At 41.8% G+C, this 15,850-nt stretch overlaps 1 protein-coding gene across 1 annotated transcript in view; it reads right to left on the reverse strand.

Moving 5' to 3' along the window:
* raver2 (ribonucleoprotein, PTB-binding 2) overlaps positions 1–15,850 on the reverse strand; it is a 48,090-nt gene that overhangs the window by 5,552 nt on the left and 26,688 nt on the right. Inside the window, exons 5-13 of the mRNA XM_019875178.1 lie at positions 14,998–15,189; positions 11,214–11,334; positions 8,483–8,565; positions 8,096–8,194; positions 5,676–5,787; positions 3,514–3,848; positions 1,369–1,477; positions 1,069–1,250; positions 678–767 (exon numbers count right to left, since the gene is read on the reverse strand). Of these exons, the coding sequence (XP_019730737.1) occupies positions 678–767; positions 1,069–1,250; positions 1,369–1,477; positions 3,514–3,848; positions 5,676–5,787; positions 8,096–8,194; positions 8,483–8,565; positions 11,214–11,334; positions 14,998–15,189 (1,323 nt within the window). The remainder of the gene's footprint in view (positions 1–677; positions 768–1,068; positions 1,251–1,368; positions 1,478–3,513; positions 3,849–5,675; positions 5,788–8,095; positions 8,195–8,482; positions 8,566–11,213; positions 11,335–14,997; positions 15,190–15,850) is intronic.

Raw genomic sequence — 15,850 nt, forward strand, 5'->3', positions numbered from 1 at the left:
TTAAGTGATCGGGCTCATGCATCCTTTGTGGCTTCCGTTCTCGCCGAAATTTCGAAATCTCAGAGATATGGCGAGGCCATGAGAATACAAGACGAGGATATTATTACTGTTGTGGCGACGCCACTCTTGCTTGTCCGCTGCTCTCTGCTGTGCGTGCGTCAGCGCGAACATTTACGCAAGCGCGTCTTTTGATTTCAACCAATCAGCGCTGACGCAACAACGTCACACAAGACAACAGCTAAACTAAGCTAGCCGAGATGACACTCGAAGTCGGACGGACACGTTTTTCTGCCAATCTGTGTGTTTCCCTTTTTGTCTAAATATATTTTTTACGACAACTGTCTTGTCCACGGTGTCTTTTGTTCGTTCCACTGGGGTTTAGCAAGTGTGTTTATAAAGAGACGAAAATCTCTTTACTGTTTCAAGTGTTAGTGTTTCAACACGGCTCCGCTCGTGAAAGCAAAACAACAAACTCAAAACGCGTGTTCGTTTAATGTTGTCAACTAATATCCGGATTAATTTTCGGCAAATTTTCCTCAATTCTCCGGACAGATTTTCATAAAAATTTGAAAAACCCGGAATTCCGGGAAAATCCGGAGGACTTTCATCTCTGATACTAAACTGTCGTTTTAATTAATTATACAGCAAAACAAATCCAAAACAAGTGTGTGTATTACCTGTGTGTTATCCTTGGTGTAGTCGGTGGCTGTGTTGACCTGTGGAGTTGCAGAGTTGTAGCCTTGTCCCGTTTGGTAGTGCTGGTACCACTGTGGCAAATAAGAGCAGGAGCAGAGTGGCATAAGAAAAAAAAAACGAACCAGGTAAAAGGATGATATGAAGGAACATCTATGACCATAAAGATAACCCTGGAAGGAACATAGGAAGACTGAAAACTAAGCAAAAACAAAACAAGAATGAAGGAAAGCATGGGAAACAAAAGACAGGCCAAGTAAACAAGGAAACAACAATATGATGGAACAGTAACGAATGACGTAAATCATGACAAAGTGTGGAAGAAAGAACTAACGGAATCCAAGATCTTTCCACATTGTGTTCATTGTACATTACCTGTGTGTAGGCCTGGTTGTAGTGGCTGTAGTCAGAGGAAGTGTCAGTATTGTATGAGGCAGTGGTGGGAGCAGCTGGATTGTGGGAGTAGGAGGCGCCACCTTGTGAGACAACCGGGGTCGCTGAGCTGCCATATATGGCCGACGCAGGCTGCCCTGCTTGGGCTTTACCGCCTAGTGACCCTGGAGAAAGGTAGAGGCACCAAAGCTGAGACCCAATAAGTCTATGAAAGATGAGCGACTACCATCGTGGCAGAGCTGAGTCTGCAAAATGATTTGGTTTGTGTTCCAATCTGAGTACCTTGCAGAACAACCCCTGGCATGACACTGGCTAGATTCAGGTATGGATTTGAGGGCAGTCTGACATCTTTGGGGGGCTCTCCCAACAGAGAATTTTGACCGATGTTTACCTAAAGAGAAGAAATTTGACATTGAATGCGAGTTGAATCACTAGCGTGTGCATCGAAACAGAAGTGGCTAATACTGCTCTTTACTTTTCTGAAGAAATGTATTTAACCTCAACCGCACCACATGCTGATGTTCACGCAAAGTCACAATGACTGAATTGATTGCGCTTCAGGAAGCTTCTGGACCTGAGAGGATTGGGCTCCCTGTTAATTACATTTTCCCTTCATTAAAAAAAAAAAAAAAAAACTTTTGAGGAGACAGCCCTGGGATTCGGGATTTGCTTCTCCTAAGAACTTGGGCACCATGATTATATCAATCAATCACAATGAAAGAGGATATTAGCAGAGTTTCATTTAAAGATGTAGGCCAGCAGAGATGGCGGACATAGAGGCCTGCAGGGGGATGGAAAGGTTTTGGTGTTGGTGCCGCGATATGGGCCAATCAAACTCTTATATCAAACTCTTATAAGTCATTATGAAAACACTGTTATGGTTTCATTTTATAAAGGAAGAGAGACTCAAGCTGTTAATCACACACTGCCACAATGTATGTATTTGAAGGAAAGAAGAATTAGTAAATAAACAGCATGCCAATGAGAAAATGTATAAAAGAGTAAAGTTGGATAACAAATGCAAACAATGGAAAGCATCGGATATATAATTACCATATTTTCCTCACTGTAAGGCGCACCTAAAAGCATTAAATTTTCTCAAAATGTTATACATGGATCAATATTCTGATTTATTGGATGTAATATTTTAAATGTTCTGTAAAGCGCTTTGGTTTAGCTGCAGCGGTTGTGAAAGCTCTATTTAAACAAAGCTGTATTATATTGTATTGTATTCCGTTTAGCGTAGCTCCATCTAGTGCGGGGGTCGGCAACCCGTGGCTCCAGAGCGCCGCATGCGGCTCTTTAGCCCCGCATGCGGCTCTTTAGCGCCGCCCTAGTGGCTCCCTGGAGCTTTTTCAAAAATGTTTGAAAATGGGAAAAAAAATGGGGGAGGAAAACATATTTTTTGTTTTAATATGGTTTCTGTGTGAGGATAAACATGACACAAACATTCTTAATATTTTCCAATGCTGTAAAAATTAGTAGAATAAATATTAAATTTCAACATTTCTGTCAATGAGGATTTGCGTCATAGCCTGCGACACACGTTTCTATTAGCAGGACAGGATGCCAGGCAGCTGGCTGTTGTAAAAACAAAAACAAAAAAAAAAAACAAAAAAAAAAAACGGCGTTTTTTTTTTGGTCCAATATGGGTACTGGCGAAGAATCGGAATCTAGAGGGCCGAGAGAAGTATTTTTAAATGGTACTCGTGAGCTACGATAGTTAACACGCTGCAAAAGTGCACCCCATGCCTCGATGATTTTAGGGGCCGTTATGGCTGATGCGCATTATGGCACGTGCGTATGCGGGCATGTGCAGTAACGCGTCGATTGCGGGAGGTTGGTTGATCGAAAAGTAGATTTTCAGTCAAAAAAGGTTCGGCACCCCTGCTCTACAGGATGCACTGCAGGGAAAAAAACCCTTTTAATCATGAAGGCTCATTGTGTTGTGTTGATAATAGGCTAAGATCGATACATAGAGCATGTGTTGCCTTCATTATAAGGCGATTAATTTTTTGCCGCTCCAGACATATTTGTTTTTTGTTTTTTTGGTCCAATATGGCTCTTTCAATATTTTGGGTTGCCAATCACTGATCGAGTAGATGCATAGCGTAACTGCTCTCGTCATTATTGTAGCTTCTGTTCTATGCACCTTATAATGTGGTGGGCCCTATATATGAACTTTAAGTAATCCACTAATAATTGGTCTGCAAACCAGATAGTCTGATTGACTTCTTTAAGCAGCAGACATACATCTTCCTGGTTGATCATGGGGTTAATTGACAGAAATAAAATTGAGATAATTATCAAATAGTTAATATAGTCATGTTTTTCTATGTTCGGAACGTTTGAATAAGTTGCGAACAAGACGTGAGTGAGGCCCGGGAAATACTGTAGTACAAGGAGTGTTGTGTTGGATGTGCTTACCATGTTGGTCGGCGGGGAGCCATCTGAACTGTTGTGATGCCCAGTGGATGTGAAAACTCCTCCTTGGGGTTTAGGCGGAGCTGCACATAGGACTGAGTTATTACTTCCCAAAGAGTAGTTTTGTCCCTGCATCACAACCTCTGGCGGGACAGCCTGCCTATCACCACAGCTGGAGGAGGAAGAAGAAGAGGAGGTGGCAGTGGGAGTGCAAATGGACTGGATGCTGCTTTGTTCTCCTCCACCAGATCGGGACTGGAAGTAGGGCATCACCCCGGTTGCTGACACCACTACTGTGCCATTGCAGGGTGACGCTGACACAGGCTCGTGGCAAAATTCTGTCAGTGAAAGAGACAAAGGGAAATAACAACACACAGCAAAAGAAAAAGTGAGAGAATGGAACTCTTACTAATCGTGCAAGGAGGAAAGTCCATCAGTGCATCTGTCGCCTGTAGCTCAGCTGTCTCTACACAGCCTAGACTGCTCATAGGAGACTGGGTTTCCATCTCAAACATAATCAAAAAGCAATTTTTTCGCTAGCAGTAGCAGTATGCTCTCATGCCCAATACTCACAACTCCGTATGCAAACTAATGTAAAGAGAACAGAGAGGCTCAGAAAAAGTACACATCAGGCAGCCAAGCATAATACCATAAAACACTACAACGACGTGACGTTCCACATCCAATACAATTTGTAAATCCAAATGCCAAGTCAATTCAGTCTGTTGGATGGTTGCAGGCCCAGCCACCAGGCATTTGCCAGTGAACCCCACCCTCAGACCTGACTCCAGAGGGGGGCCTGGTGACCTGCGTCTGAGCAAGAGAAAACATGGTCCAATAATTGTACTCACCATAAGGGGGGTCTCTGAGCCATGCTTTGTCTGGTTCCTCATCGAGGACCTGTTCGCCATGGGTGACCCTGCCAGGGGCATAAAGCCCCAGACAACCTATCTGCTAGTATGATTGGGACAGGCAAAGCCCTCTACCACGGTAAAGTGACGACTCATGGAGAGGGCAGCATCAACTTTGAGTTTACATTAACCTCCACCTCCACTGTCGAACAGCACAACACACTGTGTTCTTCCATCCATCCATCCATCCATCCATCCATTCATCCACCCATCCATCTTCTGAATATCTTATCCATTTAGACCAACGAGTTAAGATAAAGTAAAATTGCACATTACGGGGGCAACTATGTATCGCCCACCCCTAATTGACACTGACTGTAAATTACAATGATCGCATTTTCCACACTAAAAGGCGCACTAGATTATGAGGAGCACCTTCAATGAATGGCCTATTTTGTAATTTTTTTTTCATATGTTGGACGCAGCGCATTATAAGACACAATCTACAATGCATCCACTAGATGGAGCTATGCTCAAGGAAATGCCAACATAACACTACACTACACTACACCCTGATTTATATAGCGACGATCAGATGTCAGTAAAACTTATTTAATAAAGCAGCGACACAGTTCACTTAACCAACAGCAAGTTATAATATTGACTCGTTAACGTTGAACTCTCTTGCCGCTGCTCTATTTCCGTGTTCAACTGCGAAACCGATCGCCTTAAGTTTGAACTCTGCGTTGTAAGCATGTCTCTAGCAAGGAGCCATTTGGGGTTGACATATTACCGTAATGACCATACACAAGGCGCATCGGATTTTAAGGTGCACTGTGAGCTTTTAAGAAAATGGAAGGCTTTTGGGTGCGCCTTTTAGTGCGGAAAATACGCTACCCATATTAACACTGGAACCTCCCAGGAAGCCAAATGACTGGAATACAACCAAAATAATTAAACTAACCAACTAACTAACTAACAGGAGCACTAACTTGTAACTGCTACATTTGCAGAACAAAAGTGACCATTCACGGTAGATGAAGGATATTACATAAAAACCACCCATCATTTGGTTGAGATGGGGGTGGGGGGGGGGGGGTGACAGCTGCTTTCCGGGAGTTGTTTTACTGCCCCAGAGAGAAACTATATGCTGTTAAAGTCTACACAATGGTCAATTAACAGGGACATGGAATTCAGAAAAATAAAATCAATAAAAGTTGTATTAACAAAAACACAAAGATGAATTACTACAACATGTTTTCAACTGTTTGTAGTAATTACACTTCAACTTTACATTACAAGCAGTCTACTGACCTGAGGGAGAGTCTCCCAGGAGGCCTTTCCCAACTGCTACGAGGCCTGGAGCCCGCAGAGGTAAAGTTTTCTGCATCAGCAACCTCGCTGGATCTCCGAGCAGACTGGGGGCCTAAAGGAGATGGAAGGAAAAACTGATGAGAAAAACTACAGCTGAAATCCTAGATGCTACTTGAAGCACTGCTGTTTTTCTTCGACAACTTTTTATTATATTTATACTCTATGAAATTAAAGATTAAATCATTAATGTCATACTCATTCTCCAGCAGGATTGGCAACAGGAATGTACACTTGGTAATGTGGTTTCATTCTGATTGGAATACAAGGCTCTATTTAAACGTGAGGATGTGTTTAATGCATATAGGACATTTGCAAAAAGCTGCTTTTCCTTGGGGAAAATAACATTTCCGCCTATTTTCGGACATTTTACAGACCATCATAGTAACTGAATCTTAATTTGTTTGTGCATATTCTGAAATGTCTATTTGATACAATTTCCTGTTTTCGAATAATAAATACATAATAAAAAAGGGATGAAAATTTTTATCTGATTAATCAATTAAATAAAGAAAAATCAACCCATTATTTTTTTTTTCAAGAAAAATCGGTAGTTGTAGCTCTAAAATTGATCTACCTTTAGAGCAGCGCCCATTTCTGTTTTTTCCAAATGTTGCTGCTGTAAATTGCGGATTTCTCCATCGTGCGACAAATAAAGGTTTTCTCATCTTATCTTAAAACACCAAATCCACGTGAGTGGGATCGTTATCGGCCGATCACACTCATTGATGACGGGTTTCGGTAGCATCACACCCTGATCGGAACATACTTGTAATTCATCTGTTCCACATATGCTGTAGTTCCAAAATATTTTACATTTCTATCCTCGAGGTTCCAACAGTGTGCACCATAAAAACGTGAAACATTTTGTATTAAATACCTTGGGCACAATATTGGTATAACATTTACCGATGCATGCTAACATATGATTAATTCAATAATCAGATCACTCTTTTTCATCCTTATTTCTGTACTCTCAGATACATCACATATCCAAATAGCTAGTCCAATGTAACTGGATGGGGTAACTCTATGCCGAAGGTGGGTTAGTTAGACCCCGTATAGTTGAGATCTGCGCCGTTGTGGGAGTGATCTCAGCTAACTTCAATCATGGGCAATCAAAACAGTTCCTCTCTTTCCTTTTAAATGTGGTACGCAAATTGTGCAATCACAGTGTGACCATGGCGGTGTAAAGAGGTGGTTTATGACATGGGCAGAGCAGGCACGTTGGGGTCTACAACATCTGCGCAGATAAGTGGGACGCTCCACCAAATAGCTGAGCTGGGCATTGGGATGATTTCAAAGCAATATTATTATTAACAATATTATTATTATTAGTAGTAGTAATAATAATAATAATAATAATAATAATAATGCATTCAATGAATTGAGTTATTCTATGATTCAATGGTTTTAATGCCTCCTTTTCTCCTATTTATGAATGATGCATTATAATTTATTGAGTACAACTCCCATGTAGAACTATCACTAACCAATCTTTTAAGAATCAATTATCCTATCAATTAGTCTGTTATCACTCCCCCAATCCGAGAGTTGACTTCTTTTTTCCCAGGAAAATGTCTGCGAGTGCTAAGCACAGCGCTATAAATGACACTTTATATTGCTTAATGTGTTGTAGTATCACAACACACACGTCAAAGAACACAACACTTACGTGTACGTGTACCGTTTCAAAATGGTTCTCCTGGTGATCCAGATTCCCATTCTTTTCCAGTGCCATCGGTGAATTGCGGATGAAACAAGTTTTGAATGAGAATATCTATAAAAAAAAGATATATCCCAACAATTACCCATAACTATGATCTTCTATCAGAAAAAGACACTAAAGCAGAGCTGCGTCAGGATATATAAAAAAAAAAGAGATATCCCAACAATTACCCATAACTATGATTTTCTTTCAGAAAAAGACACTAAAGCAGAGCTGCGTCAGGATGAAGAGGCAAAGTCAGAGGGACTGTGAGTCACAAGGTGTCCAACCTCATATTAACTGTTAAAATGACATTTTGACGGTATTTTAAAAAAACGATTGTTATTTATATGACAATGTTTTGATTTTAATTTAATTTTTTTTATTCTATAGTGCAGTATTGTGTTGTGTAATATTTGTAAAAAATAAACCTAACTACTTCACGGATTTCGCCTATCGTGGGTTGTTTTTTTTTTACCGTAACCCCCGCGATAAACAAGGGTTCGCTGTATATAGTAAAACCTTGAAAACATAAGGCAAAGAGAACAACTCGGTTCAAGATAGTGATGAGAAATGAGATTTGAAATGAAAAAAAAGCATATTCGCTTGAGTGACTCTCTGTGCACGCACACCCTCACACACACGTGTATCTTACACTGCTGATGCACTTGTCTTTAATGTGTAATAACTGCTGTTGAGCAAGCTGTATGTGCAGGAGGTTCTGAAGAATGAGTCCATTACCAAACATGGCATTCTGCAAGGAAAAAGTAAAACCCTGTATTTTAAAATACAGTATGACCACACACACAAACAGGGACGCACAAGCACGCACGCACAAGAATACACACACACACACACACGCACGCACGCACGCACGCACGCACGCACGCACACGCACACACACACACACACACACACACACACACACACACACACAAAAAACAGACACACACACACACACACACACACACACACACACACACACACACAAGCACACGCACACACAAACACACACACGCACACAGGTTGATGTGGTTGTAACCTGATGAGCTTTTCCAAGTGTAAGAAGCGCTGCGGTGAGCGGCGGCCTGAGGAACGGCAAGTTCATGCGGCGGCCATACTTCCCTGATAAACAGAAAAACAGACTTTCAACCTTGAGCTGCTATAGGACACTATGGCATGCTGTGACAGGGTCAATCAGAAATGAGCATTAGTATGTTGTATCTTGATGTCATTCGCATATACAGGTGGAAGTGTTGATTGCCTTAACGAAAAGTGGAGTATTTTTATGAATACAATCTCCTGAATGCCGATTGTTTCTGGGTAAGAGACATCAGAGCACTTTCCTCCAAGCAAGTGTCGCCATGCGACTTACATATTGTCACTGTCCTGTGAAAAACACGTTAATGGGATATCCGAAACGCGTTAAGGGAAAAATATTTGAAATGACAAAAATGGACATACGTGTTTTTCACCGGGCAGTGACATTATGTGAACCTGATGCCACCTCATAATAAATGCAAAAAAAAGAGTCAAAGCTAATGGTAGCTACCTCCAGAATAGGTAGAGAAAGTTTAACATTTAATCAAGGGCCTAATTTTAGACTTTAATTGTGTGCTCTGCTTCAAAGAGAGCTCCCCCACCTCTCATCTACTCTTCTTCCGGCTCTCATTTGTCCCGCTAATGTCACACAATTTCATGTTAATACCTGATTAACTATTAATCAAATAACGAAGCCCCTACAAGGCGAACAGACTCTTCGGGGAGTCTTTGATTATCATCCAAACTGCTTGAAGCAAAAGTACTGCTGAAAGAATGAGCTCAGGAAAGCCCTCAACCATCAAATTCAGAAGATTATTCATGTTGAGATTGCACAGTTGCCATTTCCAGATTGACGAGGGAATTCCTTTCGACACTGCACAACACAACCGCATCCTTATGAGACTTCAGAAGTCTAATTAGTGCATTAAAGTCATTGTGAGACAAACTGATGAACAACCACAAATGTAATTCTCAGCAGGGGTTAAATTGTCTACTGGTGGAAACGTAAATATTTCGACGTTGCAATTGAGTGTACTATTTTAGATACAAACAACATTATCAGCAGTTCCACTATTATTAATTCAATTTTGTGAAATTGATGAGTAGGCAGGTAAAGATGCCAATCACAAGGCACATACTGTATGGACAAACATTCATACCGAAGGACAATCTAGAACAGGAGTGTCAAACTCATTTCACATTGTGGGCCAGATACGGACTCGGTAGATGTCAAGTGGGCCGGACCATAAACATCATACCATACTGTGCTATAAATAACCAAACTATCATGTCTTTCCTTTGTTTTGGTAGAAAGAAGCATTGGCGCATTGATACCGTCTGCTGTGTTGGGTCTGTCTCAGGGACGGATTGAGACTGCTGTTTTCTTCTCTGATCAAAACAATGTTTTCTTCTACTCTGATCAAAACGGTCTGCCCCTAGCGGATAATCCACGAATTGGATTTTATTAAAAATATTCATTCTGTGTCTTTAATGCATTTTTTCACTTTTTAAATTATCCTGCGGGCCAGATTGAACCTCTTTAGGGGCCGGTACCGGCCCGCAGGCCGTATGTTTCACACCCCCGATCTAGACCCTGTCAAATGAGGCTATCATGCATGAATTTGGAATGTTAAAATTACAGACACCTGCCTCTCTAAGACAAAACTGAAAAATGAATCCTATTTAATGTCAGAATTGACTCCTGTTTTGGTGAATGCGAGAGCTATCTACCATTATGGTACAAAATACTACCAGGGTTAATAGCTTAATAAGTGAACACTTCCATGTGATAAGGCAGAGGTTCTTGTTGTCATTGCCATGGCGACATTGGATAAAGTTCATTTGCACTTCAGCTCACACACTCGTGTGACACGACCAAATGTAATTGGAAGCGAAGTTGGTTTTAGTTTTTGTACAAACAGTCGTCTATTTACAGTGGTGGAGCTAGACTTTTAACCCTGAGGGTCGCGAGGAGGGGTCAATGGTATGTTCCTCTTTTAACCCTACCTGTTGGAACCTTAAAGGTTGAGAGGATTATAAACAATAATACAAATATTCAATCACAAGTATCTGCCTGGTGTACGACACGAGTGATCTCAGTGATCGGCGGGCAAAGGACACAATACATCCGTTTCCATGTTTTAAGCGAGTGATCGTTGAGAGTTGGATAACCAACTGTCCATATTCATATTGTGTTTTACAACAGCGGTAGCCAACAGTATTTATAACTCAACATGCAACACTGACCAGTCTTGGATGCCAAAATGCGTAGCGGGTTGTGAACGTGATAAAATATCCAGACATGGACTTGTTTAATTTATAAAGGCATGATTTAATATGCTGGCACTTCAGAGATTTGCAGTTTGACAGACTGACAGAGTCCTTCGTTGCGTTCCATATTGGGGAAATATTGGCCGCAATGTCAAGCCCTGAACTGTAAGCCTCACTTAAGGTACTGCTGTCAAGTGACTGTCGGTCAGCCACCCTGCTCCTCCCTGCCTCCCTGCTTTTTGGGGTCCTCCAACTACCACCACGCAAAACGTGACAGACTGATTAGACTGTTGATTACGGTTGTGGTTGCGGTACTAGTTGCCATTTGAAGAAATTATCTGAGAATTACCGGAGTTATCAGTGGGAAATTGTGTTTAAAATAGGACAACTTGGAAGTCAACCAGCATCATGGAATGGATTGAGTTGGTGTTCGGATCTTGCACACTTGCACACTGTCTCACCTCCCCTTTTCCCAATGTGATAAGGTCTCATGAGGATCTGTAAGGCTGCAGGGTTTGTCATACTGGTCAACACCTGAGCAAGGTTCGGCTCTGGCAGCAGCCCTTTCCTGTTACTTAGAATCTGCAGGAAGACAAGAAAATGAACACGTTATACACACGGACACAAGATGTGTGTATGCCAAATCAAAATATGCTGTCTGTTTGATCTCATCATTCACGCCCTGTGGTGGCTGTTGTCGTGATTGCTCTCATTTACATCATCAGGATGCATCTGCCATGTGACCAGTCAATTTTGGGAACACACGGAACAAAAAGAACAGACTAGATGAAAAAAGAGACAGCCTGAGGCGGAGATGAGGTTTAATTAAAAAAAAAAAAAGGCAGAGGAAAAGAGCTGCAAGAAAAATGGTGACATCTACGTGGAGCTCGATATATTTTTTTCACCGGCCTAAAATCACTTTTGTCATCACGATTTTGCGTGACGGACCAGCGGTTGCAACTTAAATTTCCAAATTGTTTTTTCCATGGCAACCTCAATAGCCTCAAGGTGCAAAGTATTTTTATTTTGATTTAAGTACAGATTATGATAGCGTTTACCTATATAAGAGGTTAGCAACAGCATTTTAAGATGTGCAAAATTATAGATTTCACATTTTTTGAAGCAACCACTCAACTGGCTTAGGAGATTTCCACAATTGTCACCGCTACTACTACTCGATAGTTTAACTGGATGCCAAATTTTACAGCTCTAGGATAACAAAAGTTATAATCCGTTGATGCCTTGAAATACGTGAAGGAGACATCTGCCTTTTCCTCGACAATTTTTTTCATCGACCGCATGAAGGATTATTTTATTTGAGTGAGTGTTATTCTAATACAAACCCCAATTCCAATGACTTTGGCAGGTTGTGTAAAACAATTTTATTTACGTTTTACACAACATCCCAACTTCAATGGAATTGGTGTTTTTAATGACATGCATGCTAGGTTAATGGAACACTCGAAATTGCCCCTAGATGTGATTGTGAGTGTGGATGGTCGTTGTTTGTCTTTGTCTCCCCAGCGATTAGCAAGGGCCTACAGCCCGAAGATGGCTGGAATAGGCTCCATCACGCCCACGACCCTCGTGAGGATAAACGGCTCGGATAATGGATGGATATTGTTATGAAATGATGCGCTCACACGGGGCAACCGGTATCGTGGGCTCGGATGCAATCCCTGGTCACAAGTCCTAATTAACGGGAATGTATAGAAATTATTTGACACTGATATGAACAACACTAAGTAGGACGGCCGGACATTTAACAAAGCAGAATCCACTGATGGAAAGGAGCAAATATCCCTCATTAGATTGCAGAAATTTTATTCAACAGACCGTAATCAAATCCTATTGAATTAGACTGCGTAGAATTGAATGTCTTGCAGATGTCTGCACTGAGAGTACAATGTCAATGTTGGAAGATCCCATTGCTATTTAAAACAACATTCGCCGCAGAGTTAGATTTCTTCCCCATCTGCCGTGTGGCAAAACACAACTTTGGCCCAAGTCAACCTCGTTTCCCACCCTGTCACATCAGCAGGAGACAGCATCACTGACAATGATGGAGTGGCTTTAACTCCAGCCTGTCAGAGAGGAATAGAGTCGAGAACACACGTGTGGTCACACGTGTGCTGTAAATTTGCATGTGGGGAATGAAAGAGAGCATCCTTCAAGGAAAAAGAGGAAAATTAAGAAATTTTCCCCTCATTGCTATTCCTTCACTTGGAAAAAAAAAACACGTCAGCATGCAATCTGTTTCGCTACTGGCACAGACTCCAGCCGCACGCCCACACATGAAAATACACACACAAACACACACACACACACACACACACACACACACACACACACACACACACACACACACTCTCAAGCGCTAGAGAGGTAAGAAAGCTGCGAAGGATGGAAATCAAGAAGCACCACGTAACGGGGCGGAGGGACCCATCTGGTGCCTGGCATTCACAATAGCATTGACCAAGAGGAGAAAAATGAGAATCTCCTAAGAAGAGAGCTCAAGCAAGAGCTGGATGTTATTCTCTTTTTGAATCTTAGATGTTTGTTTTGCCTTTGTGCACATTCATTAAAGTAAACCTGAAGTGGCCGGTTCTCCCAAGAGAAATCCACAGCCTGAGGAGGGATTATTATTACATAACACTTAGGGCCCAGCCAATAACCATTTATTTGAGGTGATTGTGATCCTGATATTTGGCAGAAAAGATTCCAATGACGGATTAATCGGACGATTATTTTAAAAATGAACTTCTTTTGTGGTCCCTCAAGACTGACAACAGAAATATGAAACACAGCTCAAATTGTTCTCCAATATTTTGTCCGATAGTATTAACTGAACAACAGAAATTTTAAATAACAAAAATGTGCAAGAAAAAAGCATGACCTGATCAAATTTACCTTTCGATTCAGGCCAAACTGTAATTTAGCGATGATGGAAGCATACCGTAGTTAAAATAATGATGACGGTTCCCGTTTGGTTTGGCTTGAAATAATGACGGACTGACGATGACAGATGGAGGCCCGGCCGATGACGAATAACAAACCGGGATATTTACTGTCGCGCCAATCTCTGATACTTACAGACACTGTGTCTTAATGGGCAAATGAAAGAAAGGAGCAGAATATAATATGCACAGAATAATGTTCTGTCAACCATGCATGTCTTTTACTTCCTGCCCATACCTACTAAACAGTAAGATTATATCGGCGCTTAATTGGCAAAACCCGGATCAATTAGAATTATTATTTTGAAAAGTCCGAATATCAGCTGATAAAATTGGCCAGCTGAATAATCGGTTGGACCCTAATCACAATTCAGAAAAAAAACTACATGCTGTTGAGGTGGCCTGGGTTGACTCCTTCCCCATTTGTTTAATCAAGGTAACCCTGATATTCATCCATTGGCAAGTAAGTTTTGCTCACTTATGTCCACTTTATGTCCACTTGTGTGTATACGTCACTGATCGATGTATTTAGTGGCCTGGGTTGGCTCCTTCCCCATTTGTTTAATCAAGGTAACCCCGATATTCATCCACTGGCAAGTAAGTTTTGCTCACTTATGTCCACTTGTGTGTATACGTCACTGATCGATGTATTTTAATGAATGCTTGCATTGATGGGGCACTTTTGAATGTGCATTTGTTTCCGTACCTTGACCATAACTTTAGTTTTCAACCTTTCCTGCTGACGAGTGTTAGGTTTAGTGTGAAGTCTCATATTGACGGAGGCTGTGAGTTGGGGTTGACTTCAGACGGTGGGAGGCAATTGAGGAGACAAATCAGCCTACAGCGCTGTAATTACCATGTCAGGGCTTCGCTATCACATTGATGTGTTGGACGGCGCATCGCTCAGCTACAAGGACTTCCCCAGCCACGGGGGGGGGGCTTGGATATGCATCGCGTCAAACTTCAGTGCATCTGTACATTGACTAAGTGCTTGCCAAATGAGGACACAATGAGAAGTAGCTTTGCACCTCCTGCGCTCAACGTTGACTGTTGCTTTAATTGCTCATGTATGAAGTTCTGAATTTGTTGTATATTTATTGGGAAAATAAAATGAGGCGACTCACTCAGTGACTTAATCACTCCCTCACTCACTCCTGTGGATTCACGACACTTCTTGACATTTCTTCTATGGTTATTAAAATTGGTTAGCACAGTTGTCACCTAAGGGCTTAAACTTATAAAATAGAAAACTCCTCTAACTTTGTTTCCGAGTGCGTTTCATACTCACCATACCCTGGGCAGCGATAAGTGCAGCCAGGGTGCTTCTCCCTGAGGTGCCGGGGGTACAGAGTGACAGACGGACCTCCTGTCTTCCCACCAGTTTTCTGTCCATTTCAATCAGCACCGACTCGGCTTGCTCCGCACACTCATACTCCACGACGCCGAAGCCACGTACGGGACTTCCTTCATCCTGAGCAAGCTGGGGACATAATTAAGATAATATCAGCATAGCTTTTATTGATTACCGTAATGGAAAGATTTGAAACACATCACATATTAGCTGTTTGTTTTTATTAGCTTCATCAGTATAATATTAATAATAATGATAGCATCCGTCCATCCAATGCAGAGCAAACTCTGACGTCGGTTATACAGGGACCGAATGAACAGCCCATATCAGTGGGTTCGGTATCCCATATAACTGAAGGACCACCCCCCCCACCCCCCCAACAGAACTGCCCAAGGGACATGATCGAACACCTTCTCTACATCCACAAAACACATGCAGACTGATTGAGCGAATTCCCATGTGCCTTGCTAAAGGTGTAGAGCTGGTTCACTATTCCACGGCCAGGACAAAAACCATAATCCTTCTGAATCTGAAAGTCAATTCTTTGGAATGACCCGCCTCCCGAGCTCCCCTGAAGAAGACCTTACCAGGGAGGCTGGGGAGTGTGATTGCCTTGCAGTTGCAAAACACCCTCCCGAGACATTGGATAGTGGGCCAGAACTTCCTCAGCATCATCAGGAAGTCGCTGTACTTAACTCCTTGACTCCCAAAGACGTATTTAAAAATTCTGAAACTTTTCAGACCCTTTTCAAGTACAGTCAATATAAAATGAGGAGCTGGGATTAAATGT

Source organism: Hippocampus comes, unplaced genomic scaffold (genome assembly GCF_001891065.2).
Source record: "Hippocampus comes isolate QL1 unplaced genomic scaffold, H_comes_QL1_v1.1 scaffold132, whole genome shotgun sequence".
NCBI lineage: Eukaryota > Metazoa > Chordata > Actinopteri > Syngnathiformes > Syngnathidae > Hippocampus > Hippocampus comes.